Below are 27,299 nucleotides of genomic sequence, written 5' to 3'. Positions count from 1 at the left end.
AGAGCTGTGTCTGTTGGCTTCTGCCTCACCGCGCGTTACTTTTTGCTGTGACTTTCAACCCAGGTGAATGATGTCGACCAACAATATGAAGAACACTACCTCAAGAGCAGAGACATTGACGGACGAATGTTTTTCAATGGAGACGAGACTGTTCTTGCACCTAAAGTCAAGATGTAATCCCTTTTTTCTTCAGCGTACAGTGTTTAGATGTTGAGTTCTTAAAATAACTTAAAGAAGATGTTCAATAATCTTTTCCTGCATTCAGATCACAAGTGGAGAGAACACCAAAGAAGAACCTGTCAGATGAAGATGGAGTACTCGTCCCTCCTCAGACACCCATCAGGTGGGCACTTAGCAGTTCCTCACTGACTGTATCTATCATTCTTTGTCTAGCGGGAAAGGACAGAGGTCTCATGTTTGCTTCTGCAGTATTGTGGGGGGGGGGTTTAAGCACTGTTTAGATACTCACCTCTCAATATGTACATTTGTGCATTTCTGTGATGATTGTTTATTTCCCTTTAAGTTGCCAGCAATTTAAATGACATCTCTAAGATGCAGATTATAACCTTACTTGATTGAAAAGGACCTTATAGTCCTTGTCTGATTTTTTTCTTTTTCTTTTTCTTTTCTAATCTCCCATCAGAGCTGCCATGACCTCCATTCAACTGCTGAGGGGTGATCTCACTTCCAGTGGGGACCAGCCATCTGCTAATTTGGTTACATATTTCAAAGTGGGTCTTTAGAAATTTGCCTCTAATTAAAAGATAAAACTGCAGATTTTCAAACATACCTTTCTCTCTCCCTCTCGCTATCCCTTCATCAGCACTGCACAGTGGATCCGACGCAGGATGTGCAGAAGCGCTTGGAGACGCTTGGACAGGTGTTCAGTCAAAGATTCGGTCAGGCGGTCGGCCCACGCTGCGTAGTGTACGGCAGGCAGGTATGGAGACGAAAAGGAGGAACAATGGCAACATGTTGTCCCTCATATTCTTTTGTTTTTATCTGAATTGAGTTGCTTTTCTCTTTCAGAGATTCACCCTCGGTGTCAGACTGTATTACAGAGTAATGGAGGAAATGCTGAAATCGGTACAGTTTTTTTTTTCCCTTCTTTTTTTTAAACTGGTGGGTTAAGAGAATTTTACTGTTTTGTTTTGGATGTTTACCTTTAATTTCAAATCTATCTGATAAGATTTATAGACATCAGTCACCAAATTATTATACAAGAGTTTTCTTTTTTCTTTCTTTTATCCTATTTAAACTTTTATCAATTAAAAGATAAATCCCACTCTAGGAAGAAAATATTTTTGGTAAATCTTAACGTTGAGGTCTTATTTTTTTTGGGTGTTTTTTTGTTTTTGTTTTTTTTTTCCGTAGGAAGAGAAGCGCCTGTCTGTGCAAAATTTCAGGTATGTTTTTTTTTTTCTCCACTTTTATCAGAATAGTGGGAATTATGACTCTAATCCATGTTGGTGCATTGGAATTGCATGCATGCTTTCTATTGTTTTGACACACACTTTCTTCCATGGAGCTGAGTCATTTGATTTCCTTTCCAGTAAACTCCTGAATGACTCCACATTCCACACATCGCTTTTGGCTTGTGCTTTGGAGGTAGTCATGGCAACATATGGAGGCATGTCCTATAACTTTCTTATAAATGAATAATAATATAGCTCTTTATGAAGTATTCTGTATTTTTGGTCATCTGTTATCAGTAATTAAAGTTTTACACATCTTTTACGTGTGACCAATTCTAATGTTGTTCTTTGCTCCACATGATTAGAGAGCAGTTTCAAAAATGGAGGGTACAGCCATGGAGGAGCCGACTCAGCCGAAACAGATGTGTGTTTTCCCTGGATACTAAATGTGTTCAACCTGACCGCCTTTGATTTCTATAAAGTTATCGAGAGCTTTATCAAGGCCGACCCCACGCTAAGCAAAGAGATCGTCAAACATCTGGAGACCTGCGAGAACCTCATCATGGAGAGACTTGCATGGAGGACGGTCAGTTTGATCTTTCATTGCTATTAGACTAGGATGCCAATAATATCACAGCATTTCACAGAGATTGATGTATACATGACATAGAGACGCTTTGGATATCAATCATTTAGGATTTATTGGCCCAAAAGAAGCAGATTGTTGTCACTGTTTAAGAGTCACTTAAATAATAATAATAATAATAATAACAACAATAAGAATAATAAAAGGAGATTCTACATAAATCCTGCTTTCACTACTGATCTCATTCCATGTCAGCATTTCCCAAACATACGAAGCTGCTTTGCCAAAAATAAAATGATTTCACAGTGCTTCTTTACTCTGACTGCTCCACACGTGGGGCACACACACACGGAAACTGAAAACAACAACAGATTACACTTTTAACATACACAAAGGTGGTTATGGTTTCACTATAACGGAAAAAAAAATATAGGTAACAGGATACTTTTTGCAAATTGACAAAAGTACAGTAAAGCAATCTAATGCTTTTGTTAATAAAGAGGTCTTACAGTACTTGTGTCACCGGCTACCACTGCCTCCACTACTGGGCACCTCCCTGTGCACCGGGCTGCTGGAGAAATAGTAGATGAGTGGGTTGAGGCAGCAGTTGAAACTGGCTAAGGAAAGGACCACAGGATGCATAGCCTTGGTCGCCTTGGCCAGGCCACAATGTGGCAACAGCTTCATGTGTGTGAGAGTATATCCCAGCAGGTTGATGTGATAGGGGAGAAAGCACAGGAGAAACACACCCAGCACTGAGTAAATAACCCTTAGAGTGTGCAGATGGCCATGGCGGTTGCTGCGGCAGCGGTGTCTCATCTTGCTAAGGACACTCAGCACCCGGCAGTAGCTGTAGAGGAGTACAAGAGTGGGCAGCAGAAATGACCCCAGGGCTATGCCCAGGAATAACAGGATAAGGGTGCGATGGTGTCGTGAGGACGGATCCAGCAGACAGGCCTTGTTCTGGTGAGAAGCCGCTAACCGCAGCGCAGGCAGACACACACTGAGCCCCAGAACCAGGCACCAGATCCCTCCGCTCACCACCCGTGCGGCACGCAACCTGCGCAGTGTCGATGCCAGGGGGTGCACTACAGCAAAGTAACGGTCCACAGCAATGCACACCAGGAAGAAGATGCCCCCATACAGGCTGATGTATTTGAGAGTGAATGTGATCTGGCAGTAAGCTGGCCCAAGAGTCCAACTGGGGCTGTCCTCTGTCTTAGAGGACAAGGCTTGAGCCTTTTGGTGGTAGTAGTAGATTCTCAGAGGTAGAGAGATGACAAAAAACAAGTCAGTCGTCGATAGACTGGCCATGTAAATGGCTGTGCTGTTCATGGTACAGGGAGACAGACACAGTCTGCGCAGAACCAGGCTGTTGGTGGCCACCCCCAGCAGGAAGATGACACTGTAGGATACTTTGTAGAAGGTGAAGCGGTAGCTTATATCGACAGTACAGTTAGACAAAAGTGAGACCGGCTTGGCTGTCAAATCAGTCATATTCCACTGCTCCATGTCTCAAAATGATTTGACCACTTCCAGGACGTCAAATTGTTATGGTCTTATATCTGGAGGAGGGTTTGATCGGTTGAAGAGGGCATATGTGACGAAAGATCTGCTGGAGCAGTTAAACGTGTAGTAAGTTAAAACTTAATCAAACAAAACAATTTTTTTTTTTTAATTGAAATGCAAATTTGCTGAGATGACACGAATACACATCCGTATATATTCCGCTGTATGGTATATAGAAAACAAATTGATTTTGCCAATAAATTTTTACCAGCAGCTTCCTGCTTGTAAAGAAACAAAGCAAACATTTGGTGTCATTACATGCATAAAGCCAACCGAAAAAGCACTTACAGTGGGGCAAAAAAGTATTTAGTCAGCCACCGATTGTGCAAGTTCCCCCACTTAAAATGATGACAGAGGTCAGTAATTTGCACCAGAGGTACACTTCAACTGTGAGAGACAGAATGTGAAAAAAAAAAAATCCATGAATTCACATGGTAGGATTTGTAAAGAATTTATTCGTAAATCAGGGTGGAAAATAAGTATTTGGTCACCTCAAACAAGGAAAATCTCTGGCTCTCACAGACCTGTAACGTCTTCTGTAAGAAGCTTTTCTGTCCCCCACTCGTTACCTGTATGAATGGCACCTGTTTGAACTCATCATCTGTATAAAAGACACCTGTCCACAGCCTCAAACAGTCAGACTCCAAACTCCGCCATGGCCAAGACCAAAGAGCTTTCGAAGGACACCAGGAAAAGTATTGTAGACCTGCACCAGACTGGGAAGAGTGAATCTACAATAGGCAAGCAGCTTGGTGTGAAAAAATCAACTGTGGGAGCAATCATCAGAAAATGGAAGACATACAAGACCACTGATAATCTCCCTCGATCTGGGGCTCCACGCAAGATCTCATCCCGTGGGGTCAAAATGATCATGAGAACGGTGAGCAAAGATCCCAGAACCACACGGGGGGACCTGGTGAATGACCTGCAGAGAGCCGGGACCAAAGTAACAAAGGTCACCATCAGTAACACACTACAACGGCAGGGAATCAAATCCCGCAGTGCCAGACGTGTCCCGCTGCTGAAGCCAGTGCATGTCCAGGCCCGTCTGAAGTTTGCCAGAGAGCACATGGATGATACAGCAGAGGATTGGGAGAATGTCATGTGGTCAGATGAAACCAAAGTAGAACTTTTTGGTATAAACTCAACTCGTCGTGTTTGGAGGAAGAAGAATACTGAGTTGCATCCCAAGAACACCATACCTACTGTGAAGCATGGGGGTGGAAACATCATGCTATGGGGCTGTTTTTCTGCCAAGGGGACAGGACGACTGATCCGTGTTAAGGACAGAATGAATGGGGCCATGTATCGTGAGATTTTGAGCCAAAACCTCCTTCCATCAGTGAGAACTTTGAAGATGAAACGAGGCTGGGTCTTCCAACATGACAATGATCCAAAACACACCGCCCGGGCAACAAAGGAGTGGCTCCGTAAGAAGCATTTGAAAGTCCTGGAGTGGCCTAGCCAGTCTCCAGACCTCAACCCCATAGAAAATCTGTGGCGGGAGTTGAAAGTCCGTGTTGCTCGGCGACAGCCCCAAAACATCACTGCTCTCGAGAAGATCTGCATGGAGGAATGGGCCAAAATACCAGCTACTGTGTGTGCAAACCTGGTAAAGACCTATAGTAAACGTTTGACCTCTGTTATTGCCAACAAAGGTTATGTTACAAAGTATTGAGTTGTATTTTTGTTATTGACCAAATACTTATTTTCCACCCTGATTTACGAATAAATTCTTTACAAATCCTACCATGTGGATTCATGGATTTTTTTTTTCACATTCTGTCTCTCACAGTTGAAGTGTACCTCTGGTGCAAATTACTGACCTCTGTCATCATTTTAGGTGGTGGAACTTGCACAATCGGTGGCTGACTAAATACTTTTTTGCCCCACTGTAACTGATGTATTTCATTACATTGACAGATTAAATACACATTTACCAGAGCCCATAAAATCAATCTTTTCTTTTTTTTTAATTGAGATTTTATAATTGAACTAAGTTTGCACTGCATAGGCAATCAGGTGAGCATTTTTCCGGTTGTAAAGGCAGAGTCTGATTATAGCTTTTTACAATTGTTTGTTGTGTGTGATCATGATTAAAGTTTATCTTTTTTTTCTTGCCAGCTCATCTATAATGTAGGTCATTAAAGAACCGATTCAGTCACAAAATGAGCATCAATAGAAGAATAAAAAATATATATATTTCTAATATCTAAAAACTAACTTTAATTCAAATTTGGAAATAACTTTTCAAAATTAAAATAGGTGACAAATTCTCTTTCTCATAGCGTTATTATTAAGACAGATGTTTTTAATTCGATGACCTGTCAGATTTAAAATAGAGGACCCCATCTTTAAATCTGTATGGATATTACAAATTTTTCTGCAAAAGTTTGAGCAATTAATATGCTTAATTTAGAGAAAAAGATTATACTTAATTTTACAGTTGCCACAACCAAAGAGAATATTTAAAGGTAGAATTTAGTCACTCACCAGTAGCAGGATGGGAGCATTGTCAGTGTGATTAAAGGTATTTTTCCAGTCAGCTGGTGTTTAACTGTGGCTAGCTTGTCAGGATGCTGCAGTTGGGAATCTGCCGCTGACTGAAGCAGTTCACACCTAGACACCAACAGGTCAGGGTCTCTCTCTCTCTCTCGCCCTCTCTCTCGCCCTGTTCCTCTAATTTATAGCTGACTGATTACTTTTAATGACGTTTTTTAGAGGGATACAAGAGTTCTAATCTCTAGTTTAGCCTACAGGTTGTCAGATGTCAATTTAAAAATTTTTTCATTGACCTGAAAATTGGCAGATTAACTTTCGGGTTTTTTGTAGGCGTTCTGGTAGGATTGCATTTATATAGCGCTTTTCTAGACACTCAAAGCGTTTTACAACACCTTGTTTACAACACCTTGTTATGAACTTATGTGAGTGACTAGAGTTAATCATAAACTGTAGCTCATAAAGTAAAAGCAATAATTCACTGAAACAAGGGGCTGTAAGCAGTAGTGCCACTTGCGTGTCAGTCCATGAACACATAAAAATTAAAAATCCCTGTGAGTGCATACAAAGTTTTATTATTTGTATTTGTAATATGTTCTTGTGCTGTAATGTGCAGAACTTTTCTTATGGTTTGTATAAAATTTGTTTATCTTTTTGGGAAGTTGATCAGCATACAATGATCTGACCAAATACTGCTCTACAAAAACCCCCTCTAGACTGTTTTATTACCCTTTCCCTCAAGAGGCAAGTTGTTTCTTGCCTGCTTTAGTTTTACAGCCCTTTCTCATCATTGCTGGTGAGGTGATGAGTCTAACCATGTCAGTACAGACCCTGAGGCTGTCGGCAGGTATGTGCAGTGTTCAGTCTTGCATCACACAGCTTGTCACAAGCATGGAAGAAATATACACATCGTTGCTATGAAACTTATGTTTTCACACAGTGTGAGCCTGGATCCGGTCTAAATTAGTTTTTCAGGATTTCCAACAAATTTTAGGAACTTGGAAAATCTATATTGTGTGTAGGTTGGGTTTTTTACGGTTCCAGTGTTGTTGTATATGCAGAAATGATGACATTTTGACCCACTTTTCTTTTTCTAAAGACCATCAGTTTTGTTGGAACACTTTTCATTTATTACCAACACATGTAATGAAACAATTTAAAACTTTATAAATGTATTGTGCACTGAGGGGCCAACCACACACATATGACTAACCAGTCTAGATGACTTATTTAGCTGGGAACAGTGAAAGCCACATGGGGAAAAAAATTCTTCCAAGATAGGGCCAAGTATTTCACAACCTACCGCTTGATCAAACAAGTATTGAATTCAATACACAACACTTCAAAATGTTACAAAAATATTTAATTCACTTTCAGAATGGGAATCAAAGCTTTTATAGAACATGATTCTCTAAAAACTTCTTAAAAACCTCAATACACATAAAACAAATACTTGAAAACCGTACAGGGCAGTAGATGTAAAGAGTTGTAATACTGGTTCAGCACTGTCAAATTAGGGTTTTTCTTAAAGGTGAGTCTTCTCTGTAAAAGAAGTTCTTTCTTTGTGTTAGTACCTATTGTTGACTGAATCATTATCTTCCGGTCTAAAGTCTCTGTTGTGTCCGATAGGTGAGCCGGACTCCCTAGTAACCATTTTGTTTATGTTGTTTTTCTAAGGCACTCTGCTTTCACCCATGTCCTCTGATTTGAATCAAGTTTTGTCAGCCATACTCGCTTAAGTCAAATTTGTAGCTCACATTACCAGGCTGTCTTTAGACCGTGGACTCATTGTCAAATATTTTGGGTCTCAGACTTTTCAGCGTCAAACTCTTGGGCGTTGAACTTGGGCTGCTTTGCAAGCTGTCCATCTGTAGTCTTTCGAATAGCCTGGCACCATTTTGCCATGCTGAAGACTTTCGTTTAATGGAGCTTTGAATGGCCTCTGAAGTGAAGTAGTAGACAACTGGATCAAAGCAGCAGTTGGTCACCGCTATGCACAGAGCGATGGGGTAGATGGTTCTTACAACATGTTCTGCAAAGCATCCCTTTAGGATTTTGGAGCGGACCAAGGTGTAGAAGATGAGATTCACATTGTAGGGAATGAAACAGAAGCAGAAGATGAGCAAATGCACAAAGACCATCCTCAGGATTTTTGCTTTGTTGAGGTTTCCTCCGCGGCTGATGGTTTTGGGGTTCCTCAGTATCCTTAGCACCATGACAGAGCAGAACACATTCAACATCAGTGGGATAAGGAAGCCTGCAGTCTCAATAAACATCACCACCCACGAAAGCTCAGCCTTCCATTGTTTTTTTGAGTAGTTTTCAAAGCAAAACTGTGGCGTTGAGTTTACCGAACCCGAGTTAGTATTGTTCGGTGAAGTGGTGTCCAAAAAGACCCCAGTGGTTATACCTCCAGAGAGAATGATCACCCAAACTGTAAGGCAGGCCAGCTTGGCATTTTTCCTCGTACGAATTGTTTGGGACCGAAATGGATACACAATTGCTAGGAAACGATCGACACTGATGCAGGTGAGGAAGAGGATGCTGCCGTACATGTTGGTGTAGAATAGGGCCACGGAGATCTTACAGAGCGCACTTCCAAAGAGCCAGTCACGTTTGATGAAGTACACAATCCGAAAAGGCAGGCTGAGGACAAAGAGAGAGTCCGAAACCACGAGGTTCATCATATACGTCGTGGTCTCATTCCGTATCTTCAGCGTACAGCCAAAAATGTACACAGCCACCGCGTTGAAGGTAAGTCCGACTACAAACACCATGGAGAAAACCGAGGCGTAGAGATTATACTTGAAGTTGTCACTCTTGTTGCAGTCCGTGCTGTTATCCATCTTTAAACCAGAGTGTACACTTACAGTGGAAAGAGTGAAAAGGTTCTCCTTACTCACAGTTGGTGTTCGTTATGCCATGAAAAAAAGAAGGTATACAGCAGCTCCTTGATATACCATCCAAAGTCCTTTTAATCTACTTGTCCTGCTGTGGCAGCTGTCCTGTATGTGCAGCGATGGTCATTTAAGTGGAGCTTTCATTGTTTTCAGTCGTCCTCACAAAACAAATGTATTAAAAGAGAAGAGTCGTGCTTTTTTCCCCCCTTTAGCTCTGTGAACACTTTAGTGGGTCTCCACTTGTCTCGTTCTTCTCTGTGTTGTTGAAGTCCCAAAGGCACGTGCTGATCGTCACTCTGCTCCTGCTGGATTGTAAATCAGAAACCTCACAGCAGCCTGGATGGCAGAGCCTCTGACACAGGGAACAGAGCAGGCTGTCGAACCACTGGGAGGAGCCACCGCTGGGGCCAAAGTCCTCCCATTCAAATGTCTTTCATTTGCTTTTGCAAATAAAAAGCATTTGAATAATGGAACAATAAAATGTGTTCTGTAATTTTCACATTTCAGTAAGATAAGTTTTAGTAAGTTTTTTGTTGTGTGTGTTAGATTGTCCTTGCTGCCTGCCATAGGGGTCTTTTCATCATCTTCCCGAAACATCAAAGCATTTATCAGGAGATTTTCTTATTTGTTTAATAGCACAGTGCATGTTTTTGTCTTTCAGTGCTCTTACTAGTGTCATTTGGAGTATTTTAAATTAAAAAAAAAAAAATAAGAGCATGACTCATCTGTAGTTGAATGTATTATGTAGTGTTGTAATATGTTACGACCTGATAATCAGCTGTGAGGATAGATAACCACTGATAGATGTCAGCGAATGTTCTTATCCAAATGTACTTTTGAAATGTTGGTGGCGTAAGCGGGGTGTGGCAGGCATGATGCATGAATGTACCATAAGCCATACTTACAAGTCCATACTCGCAGTTACTGTGGGAGCTGCTGAGTTGTAAACCACTCCTCACTTCCCTGTATGAGCTCATATCAGTTTGCTTTTTTACTGGTGTGACGGTTGCGTGCTGAGATTCACGTGCAACCTTCACTTTCACTGTCTTTTCATCTTGATTTAGAATTGTGCATGTTAACATAGATTTAGCTTTTTTTTTTTCTTTTCTTCTTTGGTATTTAGAGAAAATGTATTTTTAATTTGAAGTTATTATTTGTTTAACAAGCTTAACGAGTCAGTCAAATGCATTCAGAGTCAGACAGGATACTGTAGGGTGTGTGCTTGGGTCAACATAAAATGAGGAACAGATTTATAATACATGTATAGATTTGACTTATCAGTTGGCTGTTTTGCAAGGGACATTTCACATGTAAAATACCTCTAACGTCATTTCTGCACATGTCTTCTACTTAATATACCAGGAAAAAACCCAAAAAGGAACTAATTGCCTGATCAAGACATGATCTCCAACCTAACAGGATTATTATATTACATTATTATGTGATTGCCAAATGAAATAATTTCTTTTTGCACCTTTTTAAAATTCCTGCTTGAATGAAAGGAAAATGAAAGTTGTGATGGACAGGATATAAATGGAAATGGTTAAATATAAAGTAAATGTTTGTGTCTCTGCAGGGCTCCCCACTATTTGAGCTTCTGAAACAGGAACATGAGAGCGGCGGAGCAGAGCAGGTGGAGACCCCAGCTAATTTCAGTCAACCGCTGCAGCACAACCACACCGCAGCCGACCTGTAAGTCATCCCGCGGCTTTCGATCAGTTTGTCTTTTGATTTTGAAAGAACACCAAACCCTTTTTACAAGAGTTGTGAAACTACTGACTAATCAAAACAGCACAGCCTTGATGAATACGTCATAGATGAGCAGATAAGCATCAATAATATTTTGTTAAATTCCACAGCCCCCCCCCCCTCTTTCTTTGATTTTTTTTTTAGCTTTGAGGAAGAGCTTTCTTTTGTTTTACCCGTCCATTTAAGGTTCGTGGTTAGGGGAAAGTTTCATGTTTATTGACATATGAAACTGGTTCCTGTGCTCTTCCCGCACAGATATTTGTCCCCCATGCGCCCAGGCCTGCGTGTATTACCTCCTGAGTCCAGCTGTCAAACTTCCTCTCAGCCTGCCTCACAGCCAACCAGCCAACCTCCACGACCCCTGAAGTCCAACTCTCTCAGCCTCTTCTATAAAAAATGTAAGTCACTGGTAGAGTTTGCACTAGTCAAAAATAATTGATGGTGGTGGTCCTGCCTAGCAATAAAGTAATCTTTTAAAGTAGTAATGTTGTGATGGATGGAGTAAATAATGGGAAAAATAACAAGTTAATAGGAGAAAATATTAATGCAATTGTATAAAATAACATTGTTTGATATTTTCTTTAAAGTATTGCAGATACAGTCAGGTGTCCCCACATTTTCATTAAGCAATTTTTTTTATTCTTATATTATTATTGTTACATTTTTATTAAGATAAGAGGTTCCATTCATTATTCTATCACACTAGACGCTCTAATCCTCTGGTTTTGTTTCTCTGTAGTGTACCGTTTGGCCTATACAAGGCTGAAGATGCTCTGCTCCTACCTGCTGTCCTCCCACCCTGAGTTTGAGCCCATAATATGGACTCTGTTCCAGCACACTCTGCAGCATGAGTACGAGCTGATGAGAGACCGTCACCTCGATCAGGTAAGCTGGAAATATGTCGCTCTCACTATTTGTTTCTGTCCCTCGTCTCCTGTTATTGCCCTCCTCCACTTTTCTTATTTATTTTTCTCTGCTAAATACGTTGTATGTTCCTGTAGTTGATGATGTCTGCCATGTATGCCATATGTAAAGTGAAGAGCGTTGATCTGCGCTTCAAGACCATTGTCACAGCATACAAAAACATGGCCAACACCAGCCAAGAGGTAAAACAGCCTGTTACAGTTTCCATAAAAACTCACCGAGTCGGCTGAAGTTTTGCTGATGTAATCGTGTTTCATGTAGAACTGTAACAAAACACTTTGAATGTTGCAGACCTTCAAGCACGTGTTGATCACTGAAGGCCACTACGACTCCATCATTGTCTTCTACAACCAAGTGTTTATGCAGAAGCTGAAAACAAACATCCTGCAGTATGCTTCTACCAGGGTGAGCTACATCTGCAGTAGTCATTGGTGACGGTGGGGTTTTAATGCACATATATATATATAAAAAAAAAAAAGTATTTCTACAAATTTCTCTCATTGTTTCTGCTGCTGTTTTCTTTTCTAGCCTCCGACACTCTCGCCAATCCCACAAATACCCTGCAGCCCCTACAAGTTCCCTAATTCGCCTCTGCGTGTGCCCGGTAGCAACAATGTCTACATCTCTCCATTGAAAAGCGCACGCATGTCTCCCGGTATCATGACCCCTCGATCCAAGTAAGTCCTGCATAATATTCATTGTCAAATAATTTTTGACAACGCTACTCCTGAACTAGAATGATATTATAGAATGATTTGAAATGAAGGCCTGTTTGTTTTGTACAATGCTCATTGGGGTTTTTTGCCCTTGCAGAATGCTGGTATCGATCGGCGAATCATTTGGGGTATGTTCATCTTAAGTTTGCTCTGTAGACCCAGAGAGTTGATTCTGTTCATCTGATTGCTTAGTCTGGATGTACAAAATCAACTTTCTCGTATTTTCTTACTTGGATTATCAAGCATGCATCAAAACATTTTGCTCTGTAGTGTAACAAAGGGCTGGTTTGATCTCTCAGCAGCTGCAGTGCCATTTATTTGTTTCCTCACTCACTCTTACTTCTGTTTTGTCTTCATTTGCAGCCATCAAATCGCTTCCAGAAGATCAACCAGATGGTCAACAGCAGTGATCGATCCCTAAAGAGGACTCTGGATCATGGCTCCACGCCAAAGCCTCTGAAGAGGTTACGATTTGATGTGGACGGGCAAGATGAAGCTGACGGCAGGTTGGTCACAAATGGTGCTTGTGTGCCAGATTATATTATATCATGTGGGGCAGCACAGCATTTTTGCACCATTATCCCGTCTCATATGAGACATGATTTACTATTTTAATTGGCTGTAGTTTTCATAAGTCAAAACATCACTCTCACCAAAATCACAAGAGTGAAAAATAGCCAACCAATGGCTTCGTCTGTCTTAAAAGCCAAAGATGATTAGCTGACAGAACAGCAACTGAAATAACAGTTTACAATTACTGTGAAAGAAAGGGACTGCACATTGTGTACACAAATCAGAAAAAACATTTTTTAGCTTCCTTATATGTGTGAAAAGTTTATAAAATTGCATTCAGTTGCAGCAGCCTATAATTGGTCTTTGATAGATGTCAAATCTTTAAACAGTAAACTCTGTGTGTAGATTTTAGTTTTTCAGACTACCTCTCTGTGGGCTCATTATACCAAAAGCACTACATCACAAAAGTGACATCATATATCTGCTGGTTTTCACCTCTCACTTTTTGTAACCTTGAACAGGTGCCACAGCTGATGGCGCTTGTTTAAGATGATTGTGTAATTCATTTTTAATTAATTATTTACTCTAGTCACCATTTTTGATGACTTCTCCCATACCAGTGCTGATGTGGTTTTGTCTCAGTGGCGACATCTGTTATTACGTACAGCACTGCACCGAGTACTCGTAAATGGTACAAAGCTGTGGTGACGTCACTGTTTGACCAGTGCAGCAAGTATAATGGGCAATTGTCAAATATATTGTCAAACATTGTCCAACATCGTCCCACAAGAACACACTCTTTGACCTATATTAGGGGTCTACATTGCCTTCACCAGTGCAAAACCCTGTTTTGACTTTAAAGAACGAGTGTCAGGTTTCGCTCCAGAGGCACGGTGTCAGTTTTACAACTGAAAGGTGTAGGCTCAGCATTTGTTGGAGTTTCCCCGTCAGACTTCTAAATTTTGGGAGCATGATATAGCATAAGTTTGACCACAGTGGTGAAGTGGTTAACACTGTTGCCTCATAGTGAAAATGTCCTGTGTTCAAATTCCCTTTGCTGGATGTGGCCTGTCTGTGTTTGTTTGCTTGCTTGTTCTTCCTCCCTTGAGTGAGTTCTTGCAGTACTCCAGCTTTTTCATGGGAGAAGGAATAATTGCTCATCATGTTGTGTTACTGGCACAAACCTGCTGTGCAAGTGGTTTTTGCGTGGCCTGCGAGACTTGTTCACGTCATGCACGCATTAAAACACAGACATATAGTTACATTTATTGTGTTCTTCCTTTATATCCCTGCAAATAGTCAGATGGCTAAAACTAAAAGACTAATACATATATTTCTTTTTCTTTATAAGCTGCTATACGATATGACCAAAATCTCATATCCTGATATAAAACATTTATCGTCCGATAACGATATAAATCACAAAAATGTAACATTTTCTGTAAATTCTGTGAATCTTGAGTAGCTGAAGTGTTTCCAGCTGGGCGTCGTGTATCTGGAGTCGAGTGTTTTACCAATGCATGAAACATTTTTAGACATAGGTTTTAACGGTCGCTGTTTTCTTTGCGGCGTGCTGCAGGGAAAAGCCCGTTTTAACGTTTGAGTCTAAGGTTTATTTTTTAGCACCTGACGGCTGTTTTTTGCTTCTCATCGGTAAATATCTGCATACTATTTCATGTGATTCAGTTTATTTTGAAAAGTCTCAACAGGATCTTGAGCTTTATTGTGAAAGGTTTATGTGGAAAATAAACAAGCGGACATGTGATGGTTTTACCGTCGTTGTTGTTAACGACAATGCATAAAAACAGGCGCTTGTCCGTCCTTAGTGTGGTTATATTAAATATAAGAGAAAGAGAGAACTTTAAGAAATTAATATAGCCACTACAGTGACCATCAAAACGATGAAAAAATATTGCCATAAACAGTTTATTTTGCAACACCACGAAGCAAACGATGGCGTAAAATGAAACGATAGACGTTTTTATATCGTCATCCGATATATATCGTTATATCGAACAGCCCTAAGCTGCATATTTATTATTTAAGTAATCAATTACAAGCGCTATTAGCATCACTTGATGAACACTTATTTACAGATATGCACGACAGCACATTCCAGTGTCCCCAAAGTGCCACTGCACTACTTAAAAACAACAGCTATTCATTTTGAGATCAGCTTCTACAATTAATATGTAAAATTTCTGTTTTCACTGTATGATTCTGCAGTATGAAGAATGATTTCATTAACGCTTTCTTTATTTTATCTAAATTACAGCAAATCTGGAGGAGATTCTACACTGATTCAGAAGCTTGCAGAGATGAGTAAGTATTTGTATCAATAAAAGGCTTCAGGGGCTAAACCCCCCCACCCCCCATTAAGCTAAACGTGTCTGTCAAAAACTACAGTTCCTCCAATCCCTACTTGAGGCTTTCTTCGAAAACGAGTAAATCCTTATAGACTCAATGTTAAAATGTCCCATGTACATATATAAGTAGACCGGACCATATATGTGGACTGTTGATTCCTGAAAAATCCAAATCCAGAAACCCTTTGTGCGACATCATGCTGGCTCCATCCATGTCATAGTCTGTAATTTAGCTATTTAGACTGATTTTCATCGCTTTTGTTTTCACGTAGGCTCCACTCGCAGTCGCATGCAGGAGCAAAAGATGAAGGAGGATGCTGAGTCGAGGATGGAAGAACTCTGAAATCTATTCAGCTGACCTGCACTGTTTGTCACAATGTGAACGTTATTTTCTGTTCACACCTGAAGTGAAACACACCTGTTTTTTGTACATTTAAAAGTGCTATTTTATTTTTTATTTAACTTTGAGGAGATTTTTGTGAATATAGAGGATGTTCACCTTTTTTGTTGATGCTTTATCTTAGTGTTTTTAATGAATTAGGGCTGTGTCAGTGATTTTCATTAAGTATGTTTGGTTTTAAGTATTTCAGTGCTATTAGTTCCTCTTCACTCATGTTTTAAGTAGTCTGGATAGCTTCTGACACACACTGCTGGTTTTCTCCGCCTCCAGAACTTTTCACGTCTCAAGCATAATGTCACATTCAAGTGTTAAATCATGGTTACTCTGTAAAGAGGAGTAAATATCAGCCTCAGAGAGACACCCGAATGTCTTTTAATGTAGTGTTTTTACTGTTAAAGTAAGAATTTCAGTTGGCAGCGCACATAATGTCTTCTTAAGTTGGTGACATAAAATGAGTAGGAAAATTGAATTTGTTTTAAAAACATGTTGAGTTGCATAAAAATGTCTGACATCCTGACAAGATTTCTGCACCACTACTTCTTTATCTGAGCTACAATTATCAGACGAACACAGTCAAACTAAACAAAAACAGTCATTTTCATGTTTTCATTGAACACACCGGCTGGAAACACCAACAACCTTTACCAGATGTTTCTTGCTGCTTATGAGACAACTGTGAGAAAACTTGAACAACTCTCCCCAGCAAACCAGTTTTAATTCATCGGTGATTCTGTGATGTTGTCATTGCTTTGTATTATTTTGTTGCAAGAGTCAGACATTCCTAGTTAAGGTCAGCTGCTGTCTTGACTTCTTTAGTAAAATTTCTGGTATAAGTTTGAATTGTTACCTAAATTCTTCCAACACAGCCTCACTGCAAAAAGGCAGCTACAAGCCACGATGATCCCTCCTCCATGCTTCACAGTCTAGATTTTTTTAAACAAAATATCTTCCTTGCATTTCTTTCCTCCAGATGTAGTTGTGTGCATTTTGCCAAAAGATTTAGAACATTGAACATTTAGAACACTAATTTCGAACATTGTCCCAAAGTATCTCTTTCTTAAGAAGAGCAGACATTGTGTGGTTTGACTTATAGAAAGGGACAACCCACACTTTCAATCGCCTCAATAGTAACACCTCAGAGTAGTTTTTGCACAAGTCGGTGGTGTCTATTCTGTGTGGTCAGTGAAAGCATGAGAAGTACAGTTGTTTTTGTATGTTTAGTGAAATATCTTTTGTCTATAATTTTGACATGGCTGAAGATCATACTATGCTTTGAGTAATCTAAGGATAAAAATCCCACTAATTCAGGTGCAAGTTTTTATTTTCACTGTAGTTTCAGATGATTTCCCTTCGGTGTAATGTGTAGTTTTATGGTAACTTTTGCTTTCTTTTTGGGATGGTTAATAAATGCAAATAAAGGGGTTATTTGTTATGAGTTAAAGAACTATGTTTTCTATATAATTTACACTCATTAGATTGGCTCTTGTCATTTTTGCAAATGGAGATAAGGAGAATTCTCAGAAAAGGAGGGAAAAGGAAGACACTAATTTTAAAGTGAAATGTGTTTTTAATGTGCTGAAGTGTAGTACATACAGGTCACCACAGAGATCAGCCATGTGTTTTCATTCAGCATAGAGTAGCCAAAGGTGGTGTGCAGTGACCACCTGATAGAGTAAAGAGCACCACTGTGTGTACTCATAATAGACTCCCACGTCCCTGTGAAGGTACGCGAGAGGACATGTTATTGGGCAGTTTAGTTTTGCTTTGCTTTGCTTTGGATGTGGGGAAAATAAGATTTTAGTACCATTTTGGAAATGTGTAGACGTTTTTAATAAACCACAGAATATTTGTTACTTCTTGTTCAGCTTCATCTTGAAAGTCGTGTCTTAGATCTCCCCAGTGCTAACATGAAAGCTCAAATAGATTATAGTTTAGGGCATTTAGACCAAACCAGCACAGTCCCTTTTCTTCACCAAATTCTGCTGTAATTATGAACCAATAAATACTAAATCTTTGACCAAAACATATCGACCTTGTGTTTGTTCCTGTTCAACCAGAAGAACAGCAGTCTCAGTTTAGAGCTCATCTTAAAGTCTACAGAGGTAGTTTTACTCCCTCTGCTGTTCAGAATTATGTTTGCAAGAAGCTGAAGTCAGTCGGTTTCACTGTTAATCAGTTAATCAGTGTGCCAGACTAGTCAAACTCTAACTTTCTAGCACTGTACAGAAGTTTAACTACACATTTAATCCTTGAGATATCCTAATATAAGAAAAAGAAGTTCATTCTCAACAGTATGTCTCAGTCTTTTCTACGTGATAAAGAAATCCTCTTGTAGCCAATGATATAAAAGTGTTTTCTCTGTGCTGCTAACAGGATTATTAATTCTGACAATCATTTTACATCATGGATAACTACACATTAAAACTTGTTTGACCATCATTTAAACATAGCACATGCTTTCTTTTACGAGTGCGGTACCATCAGCTGCTTGGTAGACATTTTTGTAGTAAAGGAGTATAGGGATGTATTTCTGTTTCTAAAGTAAACGTAAACGAAATAACAAATTTGGACCAAAGCCATGAGCGCACACAGTGTAGCTGGAGCTATGAGTTTAGCAGCAATATACAGAGAATGTTGGCAAAATTGCAGTGATTTTGAAAAATCCCTATAAACATGATCGGTGTAAAATCAAGGGAAACTTTATGTGTTTCACGACAATAATTATAACATGCATTTTTAATGAATGGACAAAATCTGACTTCCAGGAAAAGATTTAAATCAGACCCGTGAAAATTTGTAAATGTTTAACTTGCAGCTCCTTGTTTTTCCCACTGCTCCTCACAGCTCCTCTGGGAGAAATGGTGACAGCTGCTGTGTGTTCAGCAACAGCTGCCTTAATTGTGCCATGGTGCTGTTTCCAATTGAGAGACCGGAATTAATTTCTGTTTGAATGCAGTCACAGTTTGGTTTGGGCCCAGCCAAGCATAAAGTACTTTGAACCGGTAACATTTTAATTGGCCTAGCCCCGAGGGCCTTTGAAATTTGTTATTGAGTTTGTGTACGTTGATTTTTCAGTAGTCAGCCGATAGCACATGATCAGAGGACTACGGAGTTCTCAGTTCTCCTCTTTTGGAATTATTGTGCCAATCTGCCAATATCTTCATCCCTGAAGTTTCAGTGAATCTGCTTCTGTTTTCGATTTAGAGCCGCCTCTCGAAATCGTGTTGTTTTGTGATTGGGAATGGAAAAACTAACGGTAAGGAGATTTTTATTGGCTCGTGGCTTTTATTTGTTATTTGATATGAAAAAAGTAGTTGCGGGTTAATAAAACAAAAACAAGCAAGTCTAACCCTACTGTGCTTCATATAAACTGGAACAGCTTTAAAAAAATAAATTGGAATTCTTTGTTTTACTAATGTTTGTGTTCATATATGTCATGCATTTCCAAGTCAAATCTTTCCCTATTTGCATGTTCTTTTATTCCTAGTATATCTTGCTATTTTATCAAAGGATCAGTTGAATCGTGTATTTGGCCTCAGTGCCAAAAAAATCTTGACAGAACAGAAAAGCTTACCCTCAGACCTTTGTTCACTTTGTAAGCCTTGTGGTTAAAGCTTTCAAAGTCTATTTTAAGCAAACCATGATTTTTTTTTTCCTCAAATCTAACTGAGTAATTTTGTTGTCTAAACATAATCAAACAGCATAAAATGGTTTAAAATCAAAGACTTCGAGTGTGTGAATCTGAGACTGCTGTTGACTTTCCCGGTCTGTCCTGCAGCCAGAGCAATGGCGAGAGATTATGAGCAAGAAGATGCGGTTCTCTCCAGCGCTCATCAGTGCCATTCAGGAGGGGGAAACAGCGCTGTTGTGTGGACTCTTGAAGACAGGTGACGGCATTACCCGTCAGCTGGATGAGTCTGAGGATCGTCAGTGGAGGGAGGCCCTCAACCTCTCCATCCGCTTGGGCAACGAGGATGCCATGGACGCCCTCCTGCAAGGAGTCAAGTTTGACTTCCGGCAGATTCATGAGGCTCTGCTAGTCGCCGTGGACACCAACCAACCCATAGTGGTGAAGCGTCTCCTGGACCGCTTGGATCAGGAGAAAGGGAACAAGATGGACGTACGATCCTTCTCTCAGGCCATATTTGATCGTTCTGTTGACAACTCTCAGTTTGCCCCTGGTGTGACCCCTCTGACTTTAGCCTGCCAGAAAGACCTGTACGAGATTGTTACCATGCTCACCCAGAAAGGCCACGTCATCCCGTGGCCACATAAGATCTCCTGCGCCTGTTTGGAGTGTTCTAACGGCCGGCAGTATGACCTGCTGAAGTTCTCCCTGTCTCGCATCAATACTTATCGTGGCATTGCCAGCCGTGCCTACCTGTCCATCACCTCTGACGATGCCATGCTCAGCGCCTTCAGTCTCAGCAGAGAACTCCGTAAGCTGTCACAGAAAGAGCCAGAGTTCAAGGTCTGAGGAGATTCATAGTTATCCCTGCTCACTATTCATTACGGGTGTCTCTGTTGCTTCTTGACTTATGGTTAATTTCTCCTACAGCCTCAGTACCTGAGCCTGGAGCAGATCTGTCAGGAGTTTGCCGTGGAGTTGCTGGGCATGTGTCGCAACCAGAGCGAGGTAACCACTATTTTGAACAGCTGTGGAAATGAAACTCAGGATTCCTTGGATGAACAGGCCTTTGAGGAAGGAATCCCCAGCCTGTCTCGCCTGCGGCTTGCAGTCAATTACAACCAGAAGCAGGTAGCTAGAATTAGAAACTGATGCCAACCAAAGACAAGTAAGATAAGAAACAATCAATTCCTGTCTTCTCTGTTTCTCTCTGTTTGTGGCAGTTTGTGGCGCACCCAATCTGTCAGCAGGTTCTGTCCTCTATCTGGTGTGGGAAACTGGCAGGCTGGAGAGGTAGCAGAACGGCCTGGAAGCTGTTTGTCTCTATGGGAATCTTTCTTACCATGCCCCTTCTTTGCCTTGCCTACTGGATTGCACCAAAGTCAAAGGTCACACACTCTGTAGTAGCAGGTTGATATTGGATGTACATAAATATGTCATGTGAGGTTAGGGATGGGTATCGTTTAGGTTTTATCCGGTACCGGTGCCAAACCGGTACTTTTGAAACTGTGCCGGTGCTTAAACCGGTGCTTAAAGAATGGAGAACACAAAATTGGTCCAAAAACCTCCCATGTTCAGCTGTTTTTTTTTTTTTTGTAAAAAGATAACAATGTTAGCCTTTTCTGCAGCTATGGGGCATATATGGTATCACTCTTGGCTGCAAGCAGTGCTTAAACAATGGAAAAAAACATAAACTTTGTCCAAAAACCTCTCATGTTTAACTGTTTTCCACTTTTTCTTTGGTCATTTTAGCCTTTTTGGCCAGGGTGAAGGGAGTATCTGCCATCAAACAAGAAGACAGCTGCATGTAGCTATGATGATGTTTGCTAGTTCACCTTACATGCATTAATGTAATAACATGGTTAGCTTACTCAACGTAAATTACACACGAACAACATGAAGCTACTCACGCAGAGAAGAGCGGCTGCTGCTGCCATCATCATCCGTCATCATTTCTGCTACACTGGCAGGGCTAGGGGCCAGGACTCTCCTCTTCGTGTTTTTGGGGGACATTGCTAACTGCGGGTCCGATAACAGGCACCACACCCGCAGTAGATGTGCACGGCGTGAGGTCTCGCAGCAAGCTATCAAATACGGCGCATTTCTCGGCTTTAAAAAAAAACCCGCTATGCGTCGCCAGGTGTTTCATGAGATTTGAGGTGTTACCTCCTTTGACAGTATCGGCTTAAAACACTTGTTGCAGGCTGCTGAGTTTGCATATTTTGCTGTGAAGTACAGCCAGACTTTTGACTGCTTTGCCTTGGACATTTTTAATCTGTAGCTCTGCTCTAAAAGAACGTACGTACCTGGCCCCGCCTACTATCCTCGGAAACGTAAAATGATTGGCTAGAATCTAAAGTGTGTCACAGCTCAGGAAAAAAAAGCACCGAAATGTGCGCTGCTTTTCGGTCTGGTTACTACCGTTTATGTCAGAACCGGTGCCATGGATACCGGTACCCATCCCTATGTGAGGTATTATTTCAATTTTAAGTTGACTGTGTTGTTTGTTCCCCAGCTGGGAAAGCTAGTAAGAATTCCTGTGATCAAGTTTCTTCTTCACTCTGCATCCTACCTGTGGTTTCTCATTACATTACTTGGGGAATCGATAACCATGGAGCTATATCAGGACACATTTGCTTCCCGGCAGCAGAACCTTCTGCACAGCTCCTTCCACATGGTGTGGGTGGTCGGTAGGTGCACTTTCTCTAGTTTTAACTTTTAGACAACAGCCATTAGATGTGAACAGGGTTTGGATTGTCTGTTTCTTAAAGGATTCTTCTGGTATGAGTGTAAGGAAGTGTGGATCGAAGGGGTTCGGAGTTACTTCCTAGACTGGTGGAACTGCTTGGACGTGATGGTGCTCAGCATGTACCTGGCATCTTTTGCGTTACGTGTGCTTATCTTGCTCAAAGGTTTCTTCCTCTGCCATGATCATGATGGCACAGAGGAGTGTGTCTACTTCACCCAGACTTGTAAGGGGAAAAAAAATCATTCATCCAAAATGAATGTCACAAATCTCAATGCTCAATTGTTTTTTTTTTTGTTTGTTTGTTTGTTTGTTTTGTTTTGACTCTGTGAAATTGTCTTGCAGCACGTGACAATTGGCACCAGGAAGATCCTCAGCTGATTGCCGAGGTCCTCTTTGCAGTGACCAGCATGTTAAGCTTCACACGGCTGGCATATATCCTGCCAGCCCACGAATCTCTGGGAACACTACAGATCTCCATTGGAAAGATGATTGATGATATGATGAGGTCACTTATATCTGATTCCTTATATTTTTACATCTGAATATACAGAACCAGAATTATGTCAATGTTTCTTTTCTGTTTGTTTGTTTTTAGATTTATGTTCATACTGATGATCATTGGCACCGCCTTCCTTTGTGGCATCAACAATATCTATGTTCCTTATGTCATTTCTCCAAATCTTGGCAGGTAAGACTAGAGAGAGTTTGAGAGACTTTTACATCATCTTTTCTGAAGGCAGTAAAAAGTATTTCTAATTTAAATGATCTACAGAAATGTAGACTAGCCCTTACAGTTAATATCTAAGCTCTCAAAGCTTGTTAATAATATGGGATAATGGGTTTTTTTACTCTATTTTTGAAGCTTAAGTTATCAGGTGATATCTTCTGAAAAAGTGCTAAGTTGCGCATAAATGAAATACAATAATTTCTCCAACTAAAACCTGAACACAGACTTCCTGTCAATCTCAAAGGAACTCATACTTATCAAGCCACATACACTGAATGTAAAGTGTACACACCTCTGTTGAAATACCAGTTTTTGTCATTGAAAAAAAAAAAGATCCAAATAAATCATTTAAAAGTGTTTCCCACTTTTCGTGTGACCTATAACCAGTACAGTTCAATTGAATCATCTGTTAGGGAAGGGAGTCTACCAGCATGCTACATCTTGACTTGGTTGTCCACTTTTGTCAGCTTCTGAGGGCCTTTCTTGTGCACAACCATCTTCAGGGTAATTTCTACTAGTGAAGCCATTATCTTTTTGATTTGCATGCTTAGAGTCATTGTCATGCTAAAAAGGTAAAATTCCTCTTCAGCTGTCTGGTAGACTCCAAAAGGATTTGGGTCAAAAGCGACAGGTGTACAAAGCTGTAATTACCTCCACCTTGACTAAAGCCCCGGTTTCAGCTAAAGAAAAGCAACCTAAAAATGATACCACCACCGTGCTTCACTGTGGGTATGATGTTCTATTGGTGATGCATAGGAATTATTTTTGTACCAAACATACCAAACTTTATCAGAAAAGGCTTCCATTTTGCAACCCTACACCATAGTCCAGACATAAGGAGAACACTGGATATTGTTGTCACATGTAGTATACAACAAGGACTTGCCAGTACTGGAGCTTCAGCTCTTATAGTGTTGCTGTAGGTCTCTGGGCAACTTCTCTGACCGGTTTACATCTCGTCTTTTCGTTCATTTTGCAACAAAGTCCAGTTCTTTCCAGTGTAATTAGTGTCCTATTTTTCCCTCTACCTTTTGATGGCTGTCTTCTCTGTTCAATGAAATTTCAAATATTGTGAAAACATTTTTTGTACACTTCTTGCAACTGATACCTTTCAACAGTGAGATCCTTTTGAGGCTTTGCCCTTTGCAACCCATGGCTTTGGCTGAAGCAGGCAACTGAGTAAATCTCAGAGAAATCCTCTTAGGACAGCTGAACTTTATTTGGGATTAACCAGAGTCTCCAATTGATGGCAGCTATGTACCCAAGAAGACTCAAAAGATGCTTCAAAGTCCTAGATTATCGGTGTACGCAACAAGCCTATTGTACTTTTGTAGTGTATATTTTCCCTAACAGATTTGTTTTCCAATTGAATTGTACAGGGGACATACTGTATACCATTAAAGGTGGGAAAAATTGTATTGATTGCATCATGAAAACCCCCCCAGCATTTTACCATTGGTGTGTACACTTTCTGCATCCACTGTTCAGTATATAACATATAGACAGCTCACCGGGGGAGTCACCTGTCATTCAAAATACTCATGTCCCATAAAAATGCACAACTTAACTCTTAAAACAGATGAGTTATAAAAAGATTCACCCTTTTGTTCTGCACATCTTGGCAGTTTTGGGTAATTGTCACAAAGGCTTTATTGTTCAACCCCCTGATATTATAGCTTGATTATAACTTGTCTTGTTTTTTTTTAAAATAAAATAAAACAACCCTCACATCATGCCTGTGCCTTTCTTCACTTTCACAGGTTTAATGAGACCTTCCGCTTCCTATTCTGGACCATGTTTGGAGTTGTAAACCAGGAATATGTGGACATGCCAGAGTTTGTGTTGGCAGAATTTGTAGGAAGGGTCCTGTATGGCATCTTCACTCTTGTCATTGTCATTGTACTTCTCAACATGCTTATTGCCATGATAACAAACTCCTTTCAGAAAATTGAGGTAAAGAATTACCATCCTCCTGTGTAACGTCTACAAAAGCGCCCCCCCCCCCCTCCCCCCCCCTCCCCTTCTGGGATGCGCACTGACTGATGTGCATTTATTTTAATTCAGGATGACGCGGACGTTGAGTGGAAATTTGCCAGGTCAAAGCTGTACCTCAGCTACTTCAGAGAGGGCCTCACTATGCCTGTGCCTTTCAACATCATCCCCTCCCCCAAAGCCATTTTTTACATCCTAAGGTGAGCTGCAAAAATACAGATTTTAAACTAGAAAAACAGCCTTTTATTCTGATTTTTAAAAAATGTTTTAAATATATATTTTTAAAAATTCCATTCAAGGGGCATCTTTAGACGAATCTGCTGCTGCTGCACTTGTTCCTCTGAGCAAAAATATCCCCCCATAGCCTCTATAGTAAGTGTGTATGAATTGGATTTTAGTAAAAGAATATATTATCTTTTACATTTTACTTAATATATGTTAATTATACTCTATATGGCATTTAACATGTTTTATGCTATCTGTATTCTGTAAAAAGTCCGGTGATAAGGGATCTGAAGATGGCCAGTTATCGTACCGTCAGCAGGTGATCACGGCACTGGTGCAGCGCTACATTGAGTCAGCTCGCAGGGAGTTTGAGGAGACCAAGAGGAAAGGTAAAGACTCTTTCAGTAAGCACTTGATTCGTTTTTGTAGAGCGGATATACCCTATATGGAAAAAGTATTGGGCCACACCGCTTAATCTTAAGTTCAGGTGTTTTCAGTTCCATTATCACAGGTGTATAGAATCAAGCATCTTGGCATGCAGTCTGCCTTTACAAACAAAAGAGGAAATAATGGATCATTCTAAAGAAGTCATTGTGCCAATGATCTGCTGACTCAGTAACACCAGAGCTCCAAACCTTCTCTTACATTAACATCAGCACAAAAGCTTCATTTTATGGTCAGGCACCTTTTGTTGATCTAATGTTTCAGTCCATATAGTGTGTAATTTGACTTCCTGATATTCTATAAATCAGCTCTATGATTTTAGCAGGTTTTCTTCTTCTTTTTTAAGCACTGATTTCAGTTTTAAGTAAATTATTAATCATTAAAAAGCTTTTGGTGTGACTAAAGTGTTTTCTTCCCTCAGATATTGGAAATCGAATGACTGAGCTGAGCAAAGCGGTCGCCAGGATGCACAACGATCTGAAAGTCGCCCAGCAGTACGCAATGGACGATGGAAACGATACAAGCGATGCACCGACCAAGAATGGCTCCTCTGTACTGGGGAAATACATCATTGGTGCCAAGAACAATTTCAGAGGTTTTACCACCAGACAAGATGACAAATGCACAGATCTTAAGGTGACTGTGCACAGCATTGAGGAAAAGCTGGATAAAGAAAAGTTTGAAGCACAGATGGAATCAGACATTCAACAGAATGAGGTGGATGAATGTAGAGACGAGGGACAGTTTCCTGACTCCGTTGTGGTGAAAATGGAGGAAGGCCGAGCTCAGGCTGAACAAGAGGAAAAGAAGGAAATTAACTCAGATGAGAAGGAGAAAGCAGCCAAAGGTGAAATTAGTGTAAATAAAGTGAAAGAGGAGAAGAAAGGAGGAAACGGTTTTACTAACACAGAAGAAACGTTGAGTGACGAGGCCACGGATGAAGAGGCAGAAACCCTAAATGAAGGAGGGATGAACAAGGAGGGAAGAGTGCCGGATGAACACATGACCTCTGCACATGCCGAGAGCATCGAAGTGAGTGACGAAAAGATAGAAACCCAAAAAATAATCTGCAAGTTCAATCACATTGAGCTGCAAGAAAAAAAGCAGCACAACCGAGCTGGATGAAGGGAAGAAAGCCTGAGCATAATGTAGCAGAGACGCCTCACAATGAGAAGAGCAATGAAAAACCTGAAATGAAGAAAATGATTCCTTCACCTACAGGAAGCAGCAGCTCCCAGGACACGGGCTTTGGTTCCCAAGAAGGGGAAGAATCGATCGATGGCACACCAGTGAGACCTTAACCTTTGAGGTGACCTTGCTGCCTCTTTGGTCACTTTATGCAATATCTGACAAAAGTGCAGTTGATCAGAGTTTTGAGATGTCCACTTTTTCCCCATGTCTTAAAAAGTAAACAAAGGATCAGCAGAGAAACTGTCAGTTTGCATGCAAGATATTTTCCACTACCTAAAAACATTTACTTTTATCCATTCATCTTTAGATTGCCAAACATTTTGTCATGTAGTCTATTTCTAAGCCCAAGGATGAAAACTGTAGAGGCTTGCCAGCAATGCTTTAGACCTTCTTCATACCTTTAGAAAACCCCTCTTTAAATGTCTTGCAGTTTTTGTGCAGATCAAACAAAGTATAGTTGAAAGTTTTAATAAATGAGCTTTAAGGATGTTTGAGTGCAGATGTGTGTAGCAGCTGTAGCTCTCTGGATACCTGTGCACAAACTTGGAAATGTGTTTCTCAAAACCCAGAAGCTTCTGAGCTTGTTTTCATCTCCCAAGACGATTCCATTTCATTTAGGTTGTTAGTTATTTATCAGACAGACTGCTGTTAAAGTTTTCAATTTACATTCATTGAAATAAAACTCTGTCTTAAAGTGTCGCCTCCT

General features: G+C 40.5%; 4 protein-coding genes across 6 annotated transcripts in view; 2 read left to right on the top strand and 2 right to left on the bottom strand.

The window, feature by feature from the left end:
- rb1 (retinoblastoma 1) overlaps positions 1-17,660 on the top strand; it is a 23,405-nt gene extending 5,745 nt beyond the window's left edge. The window contains exons 10-27 of one of the 2 annotated variants that reach the window (XM_082549499.1): positions 64-173; positions 266-343; positions 644-731; positions 824-940; positions 1,030-1,086; positions 1,375-1,406; positions 1,554-1,634; positions 1,785-2,001; positions 10,546-10,661; positions 10,974-11,116; positions 11,458-11,603; positions 11,720-11,824; positions 11,934-12,047; positions 12,171-12,319; positions 12,456-12,486; positions 12,722-12,864; positions 15,147-15,193; positions 15,510-17,660. In XM_082549499.1, the coding sequence (XP_082405625.1) occupies positions 64-173; positions 266-343; positions 644-731; positions 824-940; positions 1,030-1,086; positions 1,375-1,406; positions 1,554-1,634; positions 1,785-2,001; positions 10,546-10,661; positions 10,974-11,116; positions 11,458-11,603; positions 11,720-11,824; positions 11,934-12,047; positions 12,171-12,319; positions 12,456-12,486; positions 12,722-12,864; positions 15,147-15,193; positions 15,510-15,580 (1,845 nt within the window). In that variant the 3' untranslated portion in view covers positions 15,581-17,660. Of the gene's footprint in view, positions 1-63; positions 174-265; positions 344-643; positions 732-823; positions 941-1,029; positions 1,087-1,374; positions 1,407-1,553; positions 1,635-1,780; positions 2,002-10,545; positions 10,662-10,973; positions 11,117-11,457; positions 11,604-11,719; positions 11,825-11,933; positions 12,048-12,170; positions 12,320-12,455; positions 12,487-12,721; positions 12,865-15,146; positions 15,194-15,509 lie in introns of both variants that reach the window. The other variant, XM_082549498.1, reaches the window with a different exon arrangement.
- LOC309715972 (lysophosphatidic acid receptor 6) lies at positions 2,010-21,795 on the bottom strand. 2 transcript variants are annotated; one of them, XM_082549503.1, is made up of 2 exons: positions 21,176-21,795; positions 2,010-3,613 (listed from the first exon to the last, which is right to left on the bottom strand). In XM_082549503.1, exon 2 carries the CDS (start codon positions 3,511-3,513, stop codon positions 2,521-2,523), a length of 993 nt encoding a protein of 330 aa, XP_082405629.1. In that variant the 5' UTR covers positions 3,514-3,613; positions 21,176-21,795; the 3' UTR covers positions 2,010-2,520. The 2 variants fall into 2 exon arrangements, with proteins under 2 accessions (XP_082405629.1, XP_082405628.1); XM_082549502.1 differs by lacking the exon at positions 21,176-21,795 and adding an exon at positions 5,464-7,295 and having other exon boundaries at positions 2,010-3,853.
- On the bottom strand, positions 7,411-10,537 carry LOC309715971 (lysophosphatidic acid receptor 6-like). Its single transcript, XM_082549501.1, has one exon. The coding sequence runs from the start codon at positions 8,913-8,915 to the stop codon at positions 7,842-7,844; it is 1,074 nt and encodes a 357-aa protein (XP_082405627.1). The 5' UTR covers positions 8,916-10,537; the 3' UTR covers positions 7,411-7,841.
- On the top strand, positions 17,729-27,287 carry LOC309715968 (short transient receptor potential channel 2-like). Its single transcript, XM_082549497.1, is given in 15 exon segments — positions 17,729-18,695; positions 18,842-18,893; positions 19,416-20,108; positions 20,196-20,396; positions 20,489-20,653; positions 21,781-21,955; positions 22,037-22,237; positions 22,357-22,519; positions 22,610-22,702; positions 24,502-24,694; positions 24,806-24,933; positions 25,033-25,105; positions 25,230-25,347; positions 25,824-26,504; positions 26,507-27,287. Coding segments are annotated over 14 exon segments (3,096 nt in total). The 5' UTR covers positions 17,729-18,695; positions 18,842-18,878; the 3' UTR covers positions 26,704-27,287.
- Positions 27,288-27,299: the final 12 nt, after the last annotated feature.

The sequence above is a fragment of the Aulonocara stuartgranti genome, assembly GCF_965226115.1.
Source record: "Aulonocara stuartgranti genome assembly, chromosome: 10".
In the NCBI taxonomy this organism is placed as follows: domain Eukaryota; kingdom Metazoa; phylum Chordata; class Actinopteri; order Cichliformes; family Cichlidae; genus Aulonocara; species Aulonocara stuartgranti.
Note: the sequence above shows the minus strand (reverse complement) of the source record. Positions and strands in the feature narration are given on the sequence as shown.

Coding starts and splice junctions, on each gene's coding strand:
- LOC309715972 (XM_082549503.1), bottom strand. CDS start 3,513: ATGGAGCAGTGGAATATGACTGATTTGACAGCCAAGCCGGTCTCACTT.
- LOC309715971 (XM_082549501.1), bottom strand. CDS start 8,915: ATGGATAACAGCACGGACTGCAACAAGAGTGACAACTTCAAGTATAAT.